At 34.0% G+C, this 19,309-nt stretch overlaps 2 protein-coding genes and 1 long non-coding RNA gene across 5 annotated transcripts; 2 read left to right on the top strand and 1 right to left on the bottom strand.

Moving 5' to 3' along the window:
- The first annotated feature begins 2,434 nt into the window (after positions 1 to 2,434).
- On the top strand, positions 2,435 to 10,065 carry LOC108205125 (succinate-semialdehyde dehydrogenase, mitochondrial-like). The gene is made up of 20 exons (XM_017374931.2): positions 2,435 to 2,702; positions 3,419 to 3,548; positions 4,191 to 4,290; positions 4,926 to 4,974; positions 5,205 to 5,292; positions 5,373 to 5,483; positions 6,593 to 6,655; positions 6,766 to 6,876; positions 7,184 to 7,249; positions 7,448 to 7,525; positions 7,621 to 7,698; positions 7,917 to 7,983; positions 8,278 to 8,363; positions 8,486 to 8,518; positions 8,628 to 8,660; positions 8,864 to 8,964; positions 9,057 to 9,142; positions 9,265 to 9,371; positions 9,459 to 9,536; positions 9,825 to 10,065. Exons 2-20 carry the CDS (start codon positions 3,441 to 3,443, stop codon positions 9,852 to 9,854), a joined length of 1,473 nt encoding a protein of 490 aa, XP_017230420.1. The 5' UTR covers positions 2,435 to 2,702; positions 3,419 to 3,440; the 3' UTR covers positions 9,855 to 10,065.
- Positions 2,788 to 3,535, bottom strand: LOC135149933 (uncharacterized). Its single transcript, XR_010288244.1, has 2 exons — positions 3,416 to 3,535; positions 2,788 to 2,843 (listed from the first exon to the last, which is right to left on the bottom strand). It is a non-coding gene; the product is annotated as an uncharacterized LOC135149933 (long non-coding RNA).
- Positions 10,066 to 11,388: 1,323 nt separating the features above from the next.
- Positions 11,389 to 17,654, top strand: LOC108200251 (succinate-semialdehyde dehydrogenase, mitochondrial). Of its 3 annotated transcripts, none has more exons than XM_017368383.2 (20): positions 11,389 to 11,527; positions 11,980 to 12,109; positions 12,780 to 12,879; positions 13,043 to 13,091; positions 13,450 to 13,537; positions 13,616 to 13,726; positions 13,898 to 13,960; positions 14,072 to 14,182; positions 14,578 to 14,643; positions 14,817 to 14,894; positions 14,969 to 15,046; positions 15,290 to 15,356; positions 15,664 to 15,749; positions 16,040 to 16,072; positions 16,165 to 16,197; positions 16,397 to 16,497; positions 16,586 to 16,671; positions 16,791 to 16,897; positions 17,004 to 17,081; positions 17,413 to 17,654. In XM_017368383.2, the coding sequence occupies exons 2-20, from the start codon at positions 12,002 to 12,004 to the stop codon at positions 17,443 to 17,445; spliced, it is 1,476 nt and encodes a 491-aa protein (XP_017223872.1). In that variant the 5' UTR covers positions 11,389 to 11,527; positions 11,980 to 12,001; the 3' UTR covers positions 17,446 to 17,654. The 3 variants fall into 3 exon arrangements, with proteins under 3 accessions (XP_017223872.1, XP_017223943.1, XP_063942179.1); XM_017368454.2 differs by having other exon boundaries at positions 11,478 to 11,691; XM_064086109.1 differs by lacking the exons at positions 11,389 to 11,527; positions 16,165 to 16,197 and adding an exon at positions 11,550 to 11,691.
- Positions 17,655 to 19,309: the final 1,655 nt, after the last annotated feature.

Genomic DNA, 19,309 nt, shown 5'->3' with positions numbered 1-19,309 from the left:
CGTTCCAACCGGTCCTAAATTAGACCGGGGTGCGATCCATATCGATAGCTATTCCTTTATTTGGAGTACTGTACACACGTCACACGGTCCCTGCATCTCCCTTTATCCCTCACGTGGGGTACACCTTGCCCACTTTTTTTTTTTTTTTTTTAAGTTAAGATTGCTAATCATGTTATTGTGTTTTAAAGATTGAGTAATTAATTAATAATTCGTAGTTTTTATTTAGACAATAATTTCTTGTTTGATTTTAATTGTTAATTTGCATTAGATTGTAGATTGTAATTTTGATTGTTGATTTAGACAAATTAAAATGATCTTATCCTTCGTATTTCTTTTATGCATGCAAATATGAGTTGGCTACTTCCATGCGGTTTTAAAATTTCAAATTATAAATTCAAAACGCATCTGAGATACACACGGGTGGAGGTAGTATATATCTCTTATATTTTTAATAAAAAATTTGTTTTGCATCCATGATCGTAGAACTCGAACTGATGACAATAAAATTGTTTTATCAACATATTGTTTTTTTTGTCTCCACTACTCTAAAATCCTAACTCTGTCCTCGAAATACATTATCCTTCTGTAAACTCATAGCTTACAAAATAGATTATTGCTTTATATTTAATTTAATAATAAGAATTAAATTTCCTAAAACATTACATATTAGTTATCAGTTAATTTCTTTTAATTTTTCATAACTTAATTCAATAATTTAAATGTTTCTAAAAATAATTTTGGTCAGGATTATCACGATAAGGGTCTAGAATGCAGCTTAAAAAAATATGATTTTAGTCAAAGGATCCAGGTGCGTGACATACATATGTCAGGATCCCTTAACCAAGGCCCCATTAATCCAGCTATCATGACTTATGTTGCGCTGAATGAGATTTGTTCAATGTTTTTTAACCGCCTGACGAGGTCTTTTTTCCATGTTCCGCGACTAAAATCGCTAGATGTATTAAATTTTATTTTAATTCAGCGGAGAAATGAACCCTTTAGTCAATAGAATCTCGGAATATATCGAACCTGAAAATTATTGAAATCAAAAGTTATCTTAAAGTCTTAACTACAAGTTTCTCCTTTCCGGTGAGGATTAGGAACATCTAACCAATAATTTGAAGTGAAATCATGTGTTCAAGTTTCTAACTACCACGTTTTAATATTTATATAACTAGCTTGAACGTTTGGTGATCGATGGCTAATCAATTAAATAATAATTATTCGATGAATAATTTATTACAAAGTTGATAATTGACCGATGATTATTGATTCCCGAATTTAAAAATCACTAACAAACTAAAATTTGGTTCGGTTGGTGGAGGAAGCAGACATGCCACACTATAGTCGGGCCTTTTTTACACATTCATGTTACTTCGTACAGGCTGCCCAGCTGGATTCCACTAGGCTTTTTTGAGTACTTATCTATTTTTTGGGTCAGATCGTACTTATCTATTTATTTATAAAGTACATTTCTTAACTTTTTCATGTTAAAAATTTTGATGTCATGATATTAAAATTTATTGATGTAACATTTATTGAAATTTATTTGATAATTAATTGGGATTTTAGATACCTAAATGTCATGATATTAAAATTTATTGATGTAACATTTATCGAAATTTATTTGATAATTAATTGGGATTTTAGATACCTAAGTGGTTAAGAGTTTATCTTCTGTCGTCCCAGTCATGGGTTCGACCCGGTCTCATCTCGAGTATTCAAAAAAAATTGAGTCTTAAATTTTATAATTAGAAAAATTAACTTTAAAAAAAATTATGAATCAAAATCTTAATTTAAGATAATTTTAGATGACATCCTCAATTATATGATCAACGCTTTCAAAATATCCGGGAAAAAGTCGAGAGCACTAGAGCAGTACTCCTCCTTATCATATTAGTGGTCTATTTTAACTTTTCAAATAATTGATCCACTTTTTTTCAATTATATATACATACATTATATATCTATATATAATTATTAAAAGATATTATAAATTATATCAATAGAAAATTCGTATGACCTTCTTTAAATGCCATTTTCAACTTTTTAAAACTATAAATTAGAATTTTGTTTTCCTAATAAAATATCAATTAATTTAAGACTCAATTCAGGTATACAGTTGAAAAGTTACATGCTATTACAAAAAGTACGGTAATATTAACTATTTGATAATATCTATATTATAAGATAAAAAGACAATACTTTTAATAAGATTTATAATATATTTTTGACTTTTTCAAAAATCTGAAAACAATTTTTATTAAAAATATAAGAATTATAGGCCATGAGCTCAGGTATTATATTTATATTGTACCACACTATTTTATTTACTGTTCACTGAACCGGGGTCTCACCGAAACAACCAGGTTTGGTTTGGTTTATTTTGTAAAAGCAATCGTTTAAAAAAGCTGCTTTGATACAAATATTTTTCATCCGTTTTTCGCAAAGAAATTGCTATCGCTTCTCCGGGTAGAGATAAAAAAAGTGTTAGTTCGAATCGGAGGCGATATATCCGAGCGGAGTAAAATAAAGCGATTCATGCATAAACGCACGTGTCTAACCACAAAGCTCACGGAACAGTAGAGCGAGAGAGCTGAGTGGCACAGTAACTGAAGACGATGATGATGCAGGCTCGCGTATCTCTCTGCACCAGCTCGAAGCTTCACTCTCTATTTACGCTTACTTGTAAACTTGGAATTGTATGCGTTTTCATCCTCATCCCCTCTCTCTCTCTCTCTCTCTCTCTCTCTCTCTCCCCCTCTCTCCCTCTCTCTTAATTTAAACTTTATTTCTCTTTCACTTCTTCAATCATCTCTCTCTCTCTCTCTCTCTCTCTCTCTCTCTCTCTCTCTCTCTCTCAGGTACTCTCTCTCTATAAATATTAATTTCCTCATTATTATTCATTCACTTCAATAATCAAACACTTGCTCATTACATTTGCCCACACACAAGAACATCCCCTGTGAGTTTTTGTTTTCATTGACAACTCACTTAACCGTCGGTGATGCATTGACTTTAAAATTGCTTCCAATCCTGTTCATTTAAGTTTTCATGTTCAAGTTCAAGCTCTTGTATGATGTAGACCTGTTAATTTTATGATGTTGCTGATGCATTGACTATAAAATTGCTTCAGACCATTTATTTATTTTTTTTTTAATTTTTTTTTTTTGACTATGAACTTGCTTTAGATCATGATCATATAAGTGTTTTTAGCTATGCATTGACTGTGAACTTGCTTTGTTTAAGTTGTATTCTAGTCCTGTCTTTCGCAGGTGTTTGCGGAATTGAATTGTTAGTGTAATTGATATATATAGTAGGGGATCTGTTGTTTGTAGATGATTAATGTGTCATATAGAGAAGGGCTTGTGTTGAATTTTGCTATTATGATTATAATTTGTGAGTTTTTAATTACCAGGTTTTTTATCGGTTAGCCAAGAATGGGGGCGAATGATGTTCTTGCGAGGCTGAACAGCTCTGGTTTTTTACAGACTCGAGGCTTTATTGGCGGAAAATGGGTGGATGCTTATGATGGGAAGACTATACAAGTATGATAGTAAACTCTCTTGCCCTCTGTTTTCCGATTTTTATGCATATATAATTGAAAGGACTGATCTATATGGGCAACTACTTATTATGTAACATATATGCATTTCCAATCAGGGACCCGTATTTGTCGTTTGATGGTAAGATGTGCTTTTCTGGATTGAATGCATAAACTGTCTGCGTCATTGCATTTTGAATCTGTCTCTGTTTAATATGCAAGCATATAAGCAACTTCAACGTTTAATACTTTCCAACTAGATGGTAAACATTAAAGGGTGTAAAGGAAACACATTGCGTGTACAGTATATACGTTTGCTAGATAAGGAATTTTGTATTTTCAAGTTTGTTGCCTCATCTAGCGCTCAGTACTTGTCTCATTCCGGGGAACTTAATCAAACATACGACATTAGGCATCATACTCTATTAGTGGCTAGACATATTGGCGTAATGTTCTTAATATAGACATGTACGGTCGTTTTGTTTACAGTGTCAAATATAAATTGGTTTTGTACACGTAGCCACATATATGGTACATTACTTCAGTTATTATGTTTTCGAATTTAATTACCATAATTAGTGATGATCAAATCCCTAATAAGTATAATTATTCTGATTTTTTATATCTGTCTTTCTTGTCATGGTAGGTGAACAACCCGGCTACTGGACAGGTTATCGCAGATGTTGCATGCATGGGTACTAAAGAGGCAAATGTTGCAATTGCTTCTGCATACGAGGCATTTCAAAGTATGGATTTCTAAGCTGAACTTTATATTTTGTTGTAAAGCCATATTATTTAAAACTGTCCTTATTTTTATGAATTAATTAACTAATTGGATACTCTTATCTAATCAAATTTGTTTCCTAAAAGAAAGTACCTGGTTATTGGCAATTATTCTGCGCCATTATTTCGTTCCTGTGAAGCAATTATGTGCAGGAATACAACTTTTCCGCCCCTGTGGTGAGGAGTAGTAGGAGGGGCTTTGTATCAGTTGATACTTAGCACCGTATGTTCGCATACCAAGTGAATTATGCAAACAGTTTATATGTTGATTCGACACATTCATTAAAAGTTTCAATTACACTCGTGTCTGAATTATTTTATCATCTAATTGGTGAGCATGTAGTGTGTTCAGCATATGGCATTAAACTATCAAACTTTTTCCTTTTCTTTTTTGCTCCATCTCAAAAGACAATTAATTCCTTGAGAACTGGTAATGGTATCGGGGATGCAGAACATGGATTCATGTCATTTCTATAATTTTTTTAGTTGGAAGTTTACATGTCTTTCTGCATATATGAAAGTAGTAAATTATCACTTCAATTTCTTTTGTTTTAGATTCATAATTCCGATCTTTGTGTAAATGATAATTTATATGCAGCTTGGGGCAAGACTACTGCTGCTGAAAGGAGCAAGTTGTTGAAGAAGTGGTATGGAAGTCAATATCAAATGATAATTTCAAGTACTTCATTTTTTTAAACGTGCATATAAGTCAAATCTAATAAAGACCAGTGGAAAATTTTGATTACCAAAATGTGCTGGTAACTGAGCTCACGATAGCTAAAAAAAATGTATAGATTGGTAATCACATACTATTTCCTCAGTCTGGCTGCTCCCTTTTTCCCCCCGATTTAGTCAGATCTTTTTTGAATGTTTTAAGGTATGATTTAATAATTGCCAACAAGGAGCAACTAGGTGAATTGATAACACTGGAGCAGGGAAAGCCTCTAAATGAAGCCATTGGGGAGGTATGTAGTTGAACATATCTAATTAAGGTTATATATTAATCTTTCCTTTGAGCATGCCAGCTGACATTGTGAACCTACAGGTTTCTCTAGGGGCTAGTTATATCGAGTTCTATGCAGAGGAGGCTAAACGAATCTATGGTGATATAGTTCCAGCTAATCTCCCAAATCGCCGCCTTTTTCTAATAAAGCAGGTTAACACCTATACAAAGCAAAGTGAACTCAATACTGATACATTCTTAGTAATTTTATGAGTATATTCCCTTTTGCACCCCGCTGGTTTTGGCCAAAATCACTTTATTACCTATACTTTCTATAATTGCACTATGCATCCCTTTACTATTTTTGGCGTGTCAGTTTGCACCCTTCCGTTAAAAAACACAGGGGTAGTTTGGGCAATATATAAAAATTAATTATTGATAGATCTTTATTTATTTTTTTTGACCCTCTAAACGATATTTTTTGAAAATTCTTAAAGAACAAAAGTTGTAGAGAACGAAAAGATCCTTTTAAAACAATATTACAAAAATTAAAGATCTTGTAAAAATTCGTAATAAATTTAATTAATTTAGGATTTCGATAATTTTTGATGATTCAGAAACCCTTTCAATTACCTATAACTTTCGTTCATGTTGTCTCCTCATATTATGTTTTGAAATATTTTTGAAATAATAAAATGTATTTACAACTCATGTTTTTAGTTTAAAATTCAATTTTTCAAAAATATTTCGAAACATGATATGAGGAAACAACATGAACGAAAGTTATAGGTAATTGAAAGGGTTTCTGAATCATCAAAAATTATCGAAATCCGAAATTAATTGAATTTATCACGAATTCTTACAAGATCTTTAATTTTTGTAATCTAGAAAAAAATTACAAAAAAGATTTCAATAATTTTGAATTTTATTGTTTTAAAAGGATCTTTTCATTCTCTACAACTTTTGTTCTTTAAGAATTTTCAAAAAATATCGTTTAGAGGGTCAAAAAAAATAAATAAAGATCTATCAATAATTAATTTTTATATATTGCCCAAACTACCCCTGTGTTTTTTAACGGAAGGGTGCAAACTGACGCGCCAAAAATAGTAAAGGGATGCATAGTGCAATTATAGAAAGTATAGGTAATAAAGTGATTTTGGCCAAAACCAGCGGGGTGCAAAAGGGAATATACTCTAATTTTATTTGCAAATACGTAAACCATGACGCACTATGTAACAAAATTCTTGTTATCATTGTAACATATGATATTAACTTGCGGAAGTGGCTCTGTGTGCTGATTTTGGTTTTGTACCAATTCGCAGCCTGTGGGTGTCGTCGGAGCTATAACTCCCTGGAACTTCCCTTTCGCTATGATCGCTCGGAAGGTGTGTATAATTTGTGAATTTATGGTTCTTCACTTTGTCCTGGAGATTATATAACTTCTTTAATACTTGACGATCATACCGAACTGATCATTTCATTTTACCCTGTCAAGGTTGGTCCTGCCCTTGCTGCTGGCTGTACTGTGGTCATAAAGCCCTCTGAATTGACTCCCTTATGCGCTTTGGCTGCAGCTGAGCTTTCTCGTCGAGCTGGAATTCCACCGGTAAGTAATTTTAAGAGAGCATTAATTGTAGATACTGATGCTACGGCAGTAATCAGTAAACAATATATGACAAATTTCATCTTTATGGAAGTATTTGGTTGTCAGAATTACTGAGGTGATGTAGCATCAGTGTGAAAGCATATCTTATTTGCGTGATCTTCCATCCATCTTTTTTATCTAGCTGTAACAAGACCCTAGCAGAACTAACTTATATAAACACTGTGCCAATCTCTATATCCTTTTTATTTTCCCTCATGTTATTTACGTCTCTCCAATTTTTTTTGTGTTATCTTATTATATTATGTAGGGTGTAGTGAATGTGGTTATGGGAATTGCACCTGAAATTGGGGATGCTTTACTTGCAAGTACTCAGGTAAATTACAATCTAATCATCATCTTTTACGTGTGAGATGTTTAATAATGTTGTAATTGGCACCATTATTATTGTATATACCCCCCTTCTCTGACACACACAAGCACACATACACAATTTAAGATCTATATTAAAAATCCTATTGTAGGGAGATGTAAAATTAACGGAATACGTTATTATGTTTCGAAACATGTTTAGGTAAGAAAGATCACATTCACAGGATCAACAGCTGTCGGCAAAAAGCTGATGGCAGGTGCTGCTGGGACTGTTAAGAAGGTAAGAACTTGGAATTCAAAAGGTGCACTAGGCAGATACAAGTGAACTTATATACGTTTCTAGTCTTTTAATTTATTTAACTATTGTGTCTTTAGGTGTCCCTTGAACTTGGAGGAAATGCACCTTGCATAATTTTTGATGACGCAGATCTTGAAGTGGCCATTAAAGGAACTGTAAGCTGATATGTTTTGTCTAATCTTGATATGACAATATTGTGCTATGTTGTATGAGCATATAGCTTGGAGTGGTTGATCTGAATTAAAATAGCAGTACATGGGGACTGAAATATATCCTCTATTGCATAAGTTCTTGCACCCTCTTACTGATCTCTCTTGTACTAGGGAGCAAACTTTGGCGTATTATTAACTATTACCTAAATATGTAATTGCAGCTGGGGGCTAAGTTCCGTAATACTGGGCAAACATGCATCTGTGCAAATAGAATACTTGTGCAAGAAGGTAACTGGAACCGACTAACAGTCTTCTTATCAAATATGTAGACGAATATGCAGTTGAGGTTGTATCATGCCACAATAAGTTATGTTTCTTAGCTGCATTATATATTCCAGCATTGGTACATTCAGCCCAGTTTTCTGGGCTGTATGCAATTGGTTTAAGATATCGTTATCAACTTAATTAGCTCTGTCTGTCTTGAGCTGGTCACGCTTTCTTACAAAGTTGCATCCATTTTTAGTTATGAAAAAGCTCTATATTTTATCCTTTGCCGGATCTTGATGTACAGACTTGGTGCAGGTATTTATGACAAGTTTGCCAGAGCTTTGTCTGATGCTATCAAAAATTTTAAAGTCGGGGGTGGTTTCAATGAAGGAGTCGTCCTGGTAATTACTTCCGCACTGTATTTTTTTTTATACATTCTTTGGGAGCATGGCATGGCTACTAAGTACTACATCAGTGAGTGTCACTTTCCAACTTTGAATTTCTTTGGCATTCTTTCCTGCAGGGACCTCTTATAAATGAAGCTGCAGTGCAGAAGGTCCTACAATGTCAAGCTATTTTATTTTTCAGCGATCAGTATTCTACTCTTGCTGCAGTCTTGCCTTTTAGTACCATTGTATTAATTTTCTTATCCAAAACAATTGCAGGTTGATACATTGCTGCAAGATGCTGTCTCAAAGGTTTGCTTAGCACCATAGTCTTATACTTGATGATTGTAGTCTACTAGGTTGATGAGTTACGGAGTAAATTATTGATGACCCCGACTTAGCTCCTTAAGTAGATATTCAGAGCCGACTATTACCAGAGGAATTATAATGTGGTTTATAAGTTTGAGGGGGGTATATATTTTTGTAGCTAACAGATTCTGTTATAATTGTTGTAGGGAGCGGAAGTTCTTGTTGGCGGTAAGAGACATGGCCTTGGATTTACATTTTATGAGCCAACAGTGATAAGTAATGTTAATAAGGAGATGCGCATCTCAAGGTACAATTTAGAAGAAAAATACAGATTTGATGTGCTGTAATTTGGGTTTATATATGGGAATTATATAATATCAAGTTATCTTTTTGCTGCAGTGAAGAAGTGTTTGGACCAGTTGCACCTCTGTTGCGGTTTAAGACGGAGGAAGAAGCTATCTCCATTGCTAATGACACCGATGCAGGTTTGTATTAGTTAATACTATCGGCTTCTTGACAAAGCCTTTCATTTATTTTGAGTGTTTTCCTTTCTCCAGTGAAGTGCTAATAATTGACATTTGTGCTGAATGCTGTTCAAAAAATACAGGCCTGGCTGCTTACATATTCAGTACGAATGCTCAAAGAACTTGGCGAGTTGCAGAAGCTCTGGAATGTGGAATTGTTGGAATTAATGAAGGACTCGTTTCATCAGAGGTTTTTGTCTGCATTCGGAAAATTTTCATATATTTATTTGAGGTGAAGAATGTATACCAGTCTCTGAACTTGTACCTTTCTTTGTAGGTGACTCCACATGGAGGGGTTAAGCAGTCTGGGCTCGGCAGGGAAGGCTCTAAATATGGGATGGATGAGTATTTGGAAGTAAGTCTCTTTAGCTCATCCGCAGTCCGCTGTTCAATACCACTAACAATACTGCGAAACATAATATGAGCATGTTAAACGAAATCTGAAGTTATAAGTAAAGAGATCCAATGTTCACCAGACCTCATTCTATATCCATCTGAAAAATTGTTATACAACGCCTCGTGAAAACATTGCAAAGAACCAACATATCACATACACATCGAAAAATGATCACAACGACAAGGCTCATTTGTTTTCATTCAACCTTAATATGTTCGTATTTTAATTTCTCTATTTTTCTCGCAGATTAAGTATCTGTGTCTGGGCAATCTGTAATCGGAAACTCGAGGCACCTCCGTAAAAAGCTACTGGTTACAAAATCAGTGCTGCATTGCACATTTTCTAGTACTGTGGTTTGGTATCTTTTGTATGTTGTAACCTTAAACTCTCCTCTGTTCGTCGTGCTCTGTTCCTTCTGTTTCTTGTAATTGTGTCTCGTATTTCAGTTCTTTTGTGTATATTAAAAGATGTTGCAGAAATGTTTCAAGATCCATGGCTCAATTCTTTAAACCCAACGCAAAAAATCATCTTCAAAATAATAATAAGGTGAATGTAATAAGAAAAGGATGTAACGAATATTTTTTTTTGGTTGACATAATGAGATTTTGTAGGGTGATTAAAGAAAATATCTTAAATATTTAATTTTTTTTCCTTTCCATTTTAGATGATTTGAATTAGAGTTTAACTCCCATTTTTTACCAGGAATATTTTAGGAGGATATTCCGTTTCATTTTTCCTTCATTATTTGTAAAAAGAATTTTAAGCCCCTCTATATTGAGTAATTATTCTCTCGTACATCTTTTCATACAAAATTTATTTATATTTTTTGTTACATTATTTTACATCTTGGTCTTATCAAACTGAACGCAAGTCAAGATTATTGGAATTCAATTAACAGAGAGAATTCGAGATAAGTTTGATTCCTCCATTTTAAGGATATTAAGTTATTAACACGAATAAATTATTTATCTAACATTTGACCGGGTAAATTGATTTTCCAACATGTTAGTTCTCTCGTGATCATATATTTGTTCAATAAAAAATCTTTAGGTTTCATGCAGGCCTGAAATGCACAATTAAGTGAAAATAACGGTCACTTAAAAAAAAAAAGTGATAATAACGGTCACTTTTTAGATATCTCTTAAAAAAGAATGCAAGTTCTAAGAAAAGATTATATAATTTGTTTTCTTGATTATTTCTAGTAGTTGAGTTGCTTATATATATAAATTTGAAAAATAATATCACAGAGGTAATGTTAAGAAAAGCCAATAAAGCGAATAAGTCGATTTCACAATGATGCTAAAAAGAATTTTTCGATAAAAATTAATAATATGCGGATAATATTTGCCCAAATATTCAAAAAATATATTTAAAACAGCTATTTATATGTGTTTTTTTTGAAACAAGCTATTTATACATGTGATATGAGTTTGAGATTATTTCAGAAATACATGTTAGACATTCGAGACTCATATCTCTCAATCAAAATAAATTATTTATGATTTAGATTTAAACCTGATTTCAAATTCCAAATCATCGGTATACATAAAATTATTCAAATCATCAGGTATAAAATTGTTAAATCCAATATTTGAATTCTATGACAATCGAGTAAACACAATCGAATAAGAAAGGAGATTATTTAATATGCATCTATCCCATTTTTTATGATAAGAATATTGATATAAATCCAGAATGAACGGGGTGGTTAACAAACGGACGGAGCCGTTACATGTGACTTCTTACAGCTTGACTAGTCAGAATCCACTGGGCTCCTTAATAAAAAAAAAAGCATTGCATGCAGAAACGCACGTGTCCAAGCACAAAGCTCTGAGCTCGCAAGAAGATGATGATGCAAGCTCACTCATCTATTTGCAGCTGCACGAAACTTCACTCTCTATTCACATTCATTTCTAATTACTTGCTTTTTCATCCTCATCCACTCTCAGGTACTCTCTCTCTCTCTCTCTCCCCCTCTATTAATTTAAACATTATTTCTCTCTCACTTCAATCATCTCTCTCTCTCTCTCTCTCAATTTACACATTATTTCTCTTTCACTTCAATCACCAAACACTCGCTCATTACATTTGCGCGCACACAGGAATATCCACTGTGAGTTCTATTAGATCATGTTCGATCGTATTGTTAGATTTATATTTATTTTTTGATGTTCGAGTTCATGCTTTGATATGATGTTGACCTGTAAATTCCATGATTATTACACAAGTGCGTTACTTAAGGACTATGTTTCACTAGTGTTTGACCAATTCAATTGTTAATATTAGATTATTAGTAGTTGATCTGTTGTTTATAGATGATTAATGGATGCTATTAATTTTCGTCCCCCGATTGATTCAAGTGATAATTTGAATTTAAACTTGTGAATTATTAATTGGCCAGGTTTTCTATTGGTCAGTTGAGAATGGGGGCGAATGATGTTCTTGCGAGGTTGAACAGCTCTGGGTTCTTACGGACTCAAGGCTTTATTGGCGGAAAATGGGTTGATGCTTATGATGGCAAAACTATACAAGTATGATATTGAACTCCCTTGCCGAGGCCTCTTAATTTTGATACATATATGTTTAGAAGTATATGGTCGATAAGGACAAGTAGTTAGTTTGATAGTTATAAATTATAATCTATGAGAGTTCCGATCAGGGGCCCTTATTTGTCGTTTGATGGTAAGGTGTGCTTTTGTAGATTGGATGCATAAATTGTTTGCGTCATTGCATTTTAAATCTGTCTCTTTGAATACGTAAGGATATCCTGACAAAAAAATGTAAGGATAAACTTCCGTGTTTGATACTTTCCAACTAGTTGGAAAACATTTATGGGTATAAAAGGAACACATATTGCGTGTACTTTATATCTGTTTGCTAGATAAGTGACCTTTATATTTCCGAGTGCTGAGCTTTTGTTGCCTTATCTAACCCTCACTACTTGTATCATTTTAGGGAAGTTAATCACACTTGTGAAGATTATGCATCATACTATATTTATGGTCAGGCATTATGGCATAATATTCTTAACATAGACTTGTACTGCAGTTTTGTTTATAGTGCCTAATATAAATTGGTTCTGACCCCACACATATGGTACATAACTTAGTAATTATGTTTCTTAATTTAATTACTATTAGTAATGACAGTAGTAAGTATTATTATTCTGATTTTTTATAATTGTGGTTCTTGTTATGGTAGGTGAACAACCCGGCTACTGGAGAGGTTATAGCAGATGTTGCATGCATGGGTACTGAGGAGGCAAATGATGCAATTGCTTCTGCATACGAGGCATTTCAAAGTATGGATTTTCAAGCTGAACTCTATATTTTGTTGTAGAGGCATATTATCTAAAACTGTCCTTGTTTTTATGAATTAGTCAACTAATAGTGAATTATCACTTTGATTTACTTTTGCTCTAGAATCCATACTTCCGAAATTTTTAAATGATTCTTTATTTGCAGCTTGGAGCAAGGTTACTGCTGCTGAACGAAGCAAGCTGTTGAGGAAGTGGTATGGAAGTTAACATTATATGATAATTTTGAAGTACTTCATATTCTAATTGTGCGTATAAGTCAAATAACATAAAGACCAATGGAAAATATTTATTACCTAAATATGTTGATACAGTGTAAATTAATGTGATAATGAAAAAGAGAGAACAGAAATAAAAGCATACAGCAATCTCCAAATTTCGGGTGGGCAGTATGTCGGTATGTATCTGCATGCAAAATGATCTTTGATCTTAGCAAATGAATGTATATATCGGTTGATTAGCTAAGTAAAATGTATAGATTGGTTATCACATACTATTTTCTTCTCTCTCTTTTTTCCCCTGATTTAGTCAATGATCTTGTATGAATGTTTCAAGGTATGATTTAATAATTGCCAACAAGGAGCAGCTTGGTGAATTGATAACATTAGAGCAAGGAAAGCCTCTAAAGGAAGCCATAGGGGAGGTATGTAGTTGAACAACTTGATAAGGTTATGTTTTAAGTTTCCCTTTGAGCATGACAACAATCTGTGTGAACCTACAGATTTCTTTAGGGGCTAGTTACATCGAGTTCTATGCGGAAGAGGCTAAACGAGTCTATGGTGATATAATTCCAACTAATATGCCGGATCGCCGCCTTTTTCTTTTAAAACAGGTCAACTACTATTCTGAGCAAAGTGAAGTCAGTACTGATACATTTTTGGTGATTTTATTTGCATATACATAAACCTTGATGCCCAATGCAACAAAGTTCTAATTATCTTTGTAACATATGTTATGCGGAAGTGACTCGATATGCTGAGTTAAGTTCTGTACCATCTTGCAGCCTGTGGGTGTTGTTGGTGCTATTACCCCCTGGAACTTCCCTTTCGCTATGATCGCTCGGAAGGTCTGTATAATTTATGAATTTTTTATTTTTCACTTTGTCCTGAAGATTATATAACTTCTTTAGTACTTGAGGATCATACTAAATTGATCATTTCATTTTACCCTTGTCAAGGTTGGTCCTGCCCTTGCTGCTGGCTGTACTGTGGTCATAAAGCCCTCTGAATTGACTCCCTTAAGTGCTTTGGCAGCAGCTGAGCTTTCCCTTCAAGCTGGAATTCCACCGGTAAGTAATTTTAAGAGAGTTAATTGTAGATACTGGTGCTCTGGCAGTAAAAAATATATGACCAATATCATCTTGATGGAAGATTTTGTTTTGTTACAATTACTGAGGTGATGTAGCATTGGTATTAAAGCATAACTTATTAATGTAAGCTTGCATCCAATTTTATTTCTAGCTTAACAAGTGATATTTTAAATGTTCAATTATATAAACAACATATAATGGATGTGGCAATGCATATTTGAAATCTAATAAGGAAAAAGCTTTTTCTCACTGATATGGCTGTAGCAAGACCCTAGCAGAACCAACTTATATTTACGGTCTGCCAATCTCTATTTTTTTCCCCTGTATGTAATAACGTTTCTAAATTTTTTTGTGTAATCTTTTATATTATGTAGGGTGTAGTGAATGTGGTTATGGGAATTGCACCTGAAATTGGGGATGCTTTACTTGCAAGCACTCAGGTAACTTACAATCTATCATCAGCTTTTACTTGTGAATTGGCACTATTATTGTTATATATACCCCCGCCCCGCCCCTTTCATTCTCCAACACACACAATTTAAGGTTATATTGACAATCCTATAGTAGGGATATAAAAATTACCGGAATCTTATATGTTCCTAAACATGGTTAGGTAAGAAAGATCACATTCACAGGATCGACAGCTGTTGGCAAAAAACTGATGGCAGGTGCTGCTGGGACTGTTAAGAAGGTACCGACTGGCAGATACAAGTGAACTTATATATGTTTTTAGTGTGCTCATTCTTTTAAGTACTGTGTCTTTAGGTGTCCCTTGAACTTGGAGGAAATGCGCCTTGCATAATTTTTGATGATGCAGACCTTGAAGTAGCCATCAAAGGAACTGTAAGCTGATATGTTTGTTCCAATCTTGATTTTACTATGTTGAGGGTTATTTTGACAATATTGTGCAACTTGTATGAGCATATAGCTGGGAGAAGTTGATCTGAATTGAAGTAGCAGCGCACGGAGACTTATATATTTTGTTTGTTTTTGCACAATTTCTTGCACCTTTTCACTGATTCTGTTTAGTACTAGGGAGCAAAATTTTGACCCATTATTAACTATTGCCTAAATATGTAATTGCAGCTGGGGACTAAGTTTCGTAATACTGGGCAAACATGCATCTGTGCAAACAGAATTCTCGTGCAAGAAGGTAACTGGAACCAACTAACAGTCTTCCTATAAAATGTGTTAACAAATGTGCAATTGAGGTTTTAATTGGCTGTATGATGCTACAATAAAATATGTTTATTCAAGTGCATTATATATCTCAGTATCGGTATATTCAGCAATCAGTTTTCTGGGCTGTATCTGATTGGTTTAAGAAATCATTATCAACTTAATTCTCTGTCAGTATTTGATCGGTCCCGTTTTTTACAAAGTTGCATCAATTTTTAGTGATGAAGAAACTCTACAATCAGTCCTTTGTCCCAGAGTCTTAATTTTCAGACTTGTTGCAGGTATTTATGATAAATTCGCGAAAGCTTTGTCTGATGCTATCAATAATCTTAAAGTTGGGGATGGTTTCACAGAAGGGGTCGTCCAGGTAATTTCCTGCACACGTCCATTTACTCCTTAACATGGGGCTCACCACTCTTGTTTCACGGAGTCTTGATCACCTTCTGTAACATCGAGTGTAATAATTACGGAGGCTATGTCAATTGCTGATAAATTCCTTTTAGTTTCTTGTTGCAAAATTGTCTTGTCACTATTATATAATATTTGCTATTCTGAAACCAGTTTAGTGCCCTTGTATATATCTTCTTTGGGAGCATGGCTACTAGAACAGTGAGTGTTACTTTCCGACACTAATTTTTTTGGCATTCATTCTTGCAGGGACCTCTTATAAATGAAGCTGCAGTCCAAAAGGTCCTATACTGTGATCAGTAATTTTACTGTTACCGCAGTCTTGCCTGTTTCAGTACCATTGTATTAATATTTTTTTATTAAAAAAAATGCAGGTTGAAACATTGCTGCAAGATGCTGTCTCAAAGGTTTGCTTAGCAACTTAATCGTATACGTAATGATTGTAGTCTAATAGGTTGATGAGTTACGGAGTACATAAGTAAAGACCCATGGTCAGCTCCTTGAGTAGATATTCACTGTTGACTTTCACCAGAGGCATCGTAATGTGGTTTATTAGTATGAGGTATAAATATTTGTCACTCACGGATTCTGTTTTAATTATTGTAGGGGGCGGAAGTTCTTCTTGGCGGTAAGAGACATGGCCTTGGATTCACATTTTATGAGCCGACAGTGATAAGTAATGTCAATAATGAGATGCGCATCTCAAGGTACCAATTAGAAGAATATAGATTTGATGTGCTGTAATTGTGTTTATATATGGTAGTTAAAGAATTTTGAATCATCCTTTTGCTGCAGGGAAGAAGTGTTTGGACCTGTTGCACCACTGTTGCGGTTTAAGACGGAGGAAGAAGCCATCTCCATTGCTAATGACACCAATGCAGGTGTATATTAGTAATATTGGCTTCTTGACAAAGCCTTTAACTTATTTTGCATATTTCCCTTTCTATATGGAAGTGCTAATAATTGAGATTTGTGCTGAATGCTGATCCAACTGATGCAGGTCTGGCTGCTTACCTATTCAGTTCGAATGTTCAGAGAACTTGGCGAGTTGCAGAAGCTCTGGAATATGGAATTGTCGGAATCAATGAAGGACTAGTTTCATCAGAGGTTTGCGTCTGCATTCGGAAAATTGTTATATATTTATTTGTATGGGGGTAGTAACACACAAGGTGAAATAGTTTATTCCGGTCTCTGACTATACCTTTCTCCGTAGGTGACTCCACATGGAGGGGTTAAGCAGTCTGGGCTCGGCAGGGAAGGTTCTAAATATGGGATGGATGACTATTTGGAAGTAAGTCTCTTTAACTCATCTCTTATTCTATACCACTAACAATACTGCGAAACAGAATCTGAGTATGTTAATACCAAAAAATATACGAAACCTGAAGCTAAAAGTAAAGAGCTTCCATTCTGTTCGTTAGTTTCCCCTATGCATCACTCTCAGTTTTTCTTTTTGCCTCGTTCTATATCCCTCTACAACATCCTTATACAGTCTCTTGAAAACATTGCGAAGAACCATATATCACATGAATAAAAAAAAATAAAAAATTGATCACAGCATGGTTCACCTGTTTCCGGTTAACCAAAATATTAATATTTCAACTGCTCAATTTTTCTTGCAGATCAAGTATGTGTGTCTGGGCAATATGTGCTAATATGAAATTCGAGGCTCTTTCGTGAAAAGTTAACCAATGTTCCAGCTAAATGTTGCACTGATGCACATTGTCTAGGAGTGTGGTTTGCTATCTTTTGCATGTTGTAACCCTGAACTATCCTCTTTCTTTGACATGCTCTGTTGCTTCTGTTTCTTGTAATCGTCTTTGGCATTTCAGTTGTTTTAGTATCATGGAAGATGTTGCCAAAATGTTTCAGAGTTCAATATATTAAATTAACAATTTTTCTTCAAAATAAATCATAAAAATTTAATAATAATAGTTCTGTTGTCCTAGGATACCAAGCCCGGTTCATCCGGAAAGTATTAGAACACATACTCGTGTCTAAGATATATAAGTCTAGATTGTCAAAAAATTAATAATAATATTACGTAGAAGAAACACAATTATTTACTTACAAGAAATGAAAATGGGGGAATTTAATGATATCTGTATTTTTATTCGAACGAGATTGACCGAGTTTTATTATTTGTTTTTTTTTTTCACTCACCTCCAAACTGAATATTGAACAAGAATATTTACACACTCATATATATTAGAATAGTATTTTGTTCCTTCTTTCGTCACTGTTTATATAACTTTTGTCTATATTTTAGAAAAAATTAGTTCATTTTTTCATCATTTTCACTTATGTTATAAAATTTAAGATTTCTATGTCATATGCGTTATTCTATTGTACATTATTTTATTTTATAAATTTATTTATAACATTTAATAAAGTAACTCATAAATTTTTCATTTAATCTTTTGCAATTTCATTCTTGTGAACCAAATTAATAACGACTTTGATTAAAGGGGAGAGGTCAATCTAAATCCTCATTCTCCACTAACGGGTGAAAACTTGTTGATATTTTTTTTTTGACAAATGCAAAAGATTTCATTAACTCGAATATAATACAGTCGGGACAAACCCCCAACTGTGGATACAACCAGGTGGTAAAACAAATAGCATTCTAAAAACAATTAGATGATTTGTTTCCTGATCGTTTAACAGATAGAATTCAATAATTCTTGAAGCTAAGAACGAAATCAAAGACATCCTAAGCGATCCAAATTGCATCAAAATCTCTGGAAACAGTAACATCGCAATTGACCATATCACATAAAAACTATTGATAGCCCAATGTTCAGAAACACCAACCGCATAAATCGAGATTGGAGAAGTGGCACCACAGCTATCTACGTGCCGGATACCAGCTATAGACTTGCCGAAGGCACCCCAGCTATCTACATGCTGGATACCAGCTATAGACATGCCGAAAGTGTAAACCCATTAATGATGAACAATCTTTGATTGTGAAAGGTGAGCTCTTGCAATAATCACCACCGTCTCAGATTCGATACAATTTTTATAGATCACCAAAAATATCAATAAACTCATTTTCAACTGATCCAACACGAAATCAACCCAATCATGACTAAACAAAGACATAACAAACACTCCAAAAGGAGAGACACAATCACACACTCCAAGAGGAGAGACACACAAACACCCAAAAGATTGGGTTTTATTGAAAAGAAATTAACAAGAGTAAAAATAGATAATAAAGGGGTTGGGGCTTTCCACCGGTGAAAACCAGTGGAAGCCCCTCGATTTACTTGAAAAAAGACAAACTCTTGTAGGAGAGGAAGAGAGGAGAGGCGGCTAGGAGAGGGAAGCGATTAGTACTCTAGTGATTTAAACAAGAGAGCTAACTTGTTGATATTTTTGTACTATGATATGATCATGTTCAATCCATATTAATAATAGAATGGTCAAATTCGGTTCAGATTTGAGTATGATAAAAAAAAATTAAGCTTGTGCTCGACTCTTATACAAATTCATAAACGAATTCATAAGTTTGTT

Source organism: Daucus carota, chromosome 1 (genome assembly GCF_001625215.2).
Source record: "Daucus carota subsp. sativus chromosome 1, DH1 v3.0, whole genome shotgun sequence".
Lineage (NCBI taxonomy): Eukaryota > Viridiplantae > Streptophyta > Magnoliopsida > Apiales > Apiaceae > Daucus > Daucus carota.
Note: the sequence above shows the minus strand (reverse complement) of the source record. Positions and strands in the feature narration are given on the sequence as shown.

Coding starts and splice junctions, on each gene's coding strand:
- LOC108200251 (XM_017368383.2), top strand. CDS start 12,002: ATGGGGGCGAATGATGTTCTTGCGAGGTTGAACAGCTCTGGGTTCTTA. Junction 13,092..13,449: donor AGCAAGCTGTTGAGGAAGTG/GTATGGAAGTTA, acceptor GAATGTTTCAAG/GTATGATTTAATAATTGCCA. Junction 16,898..17,003: donor AAGGACTAGTTTCATCAGAG/GTTTGCGTCTGC, acceptor CTTTCTCCGTAG/GTGACTCCACATGGAGGGGT.
- LOC108205125 (XM_017374931.2), top strand. CDS start 3,441: ATGGGGGCGAATGATGTTCTTGCGAGGCTGAACAGCTCTGGTTTTTTA. Junction 5,484..6,592: donor GCCTTTTTCTAATAAAGCAG/GTTAACACCTAT, acceptor ACCAATTCGCAG/CCTGTGGGTGTCGTCGGAGC. Junction 8,519..8,627: donor ATGAAGCTGCAGTGCAGAAG/GTCCTACAATGT, acceptor AAACAATTGCAG/GTTGATACATTGCTGCAAGA.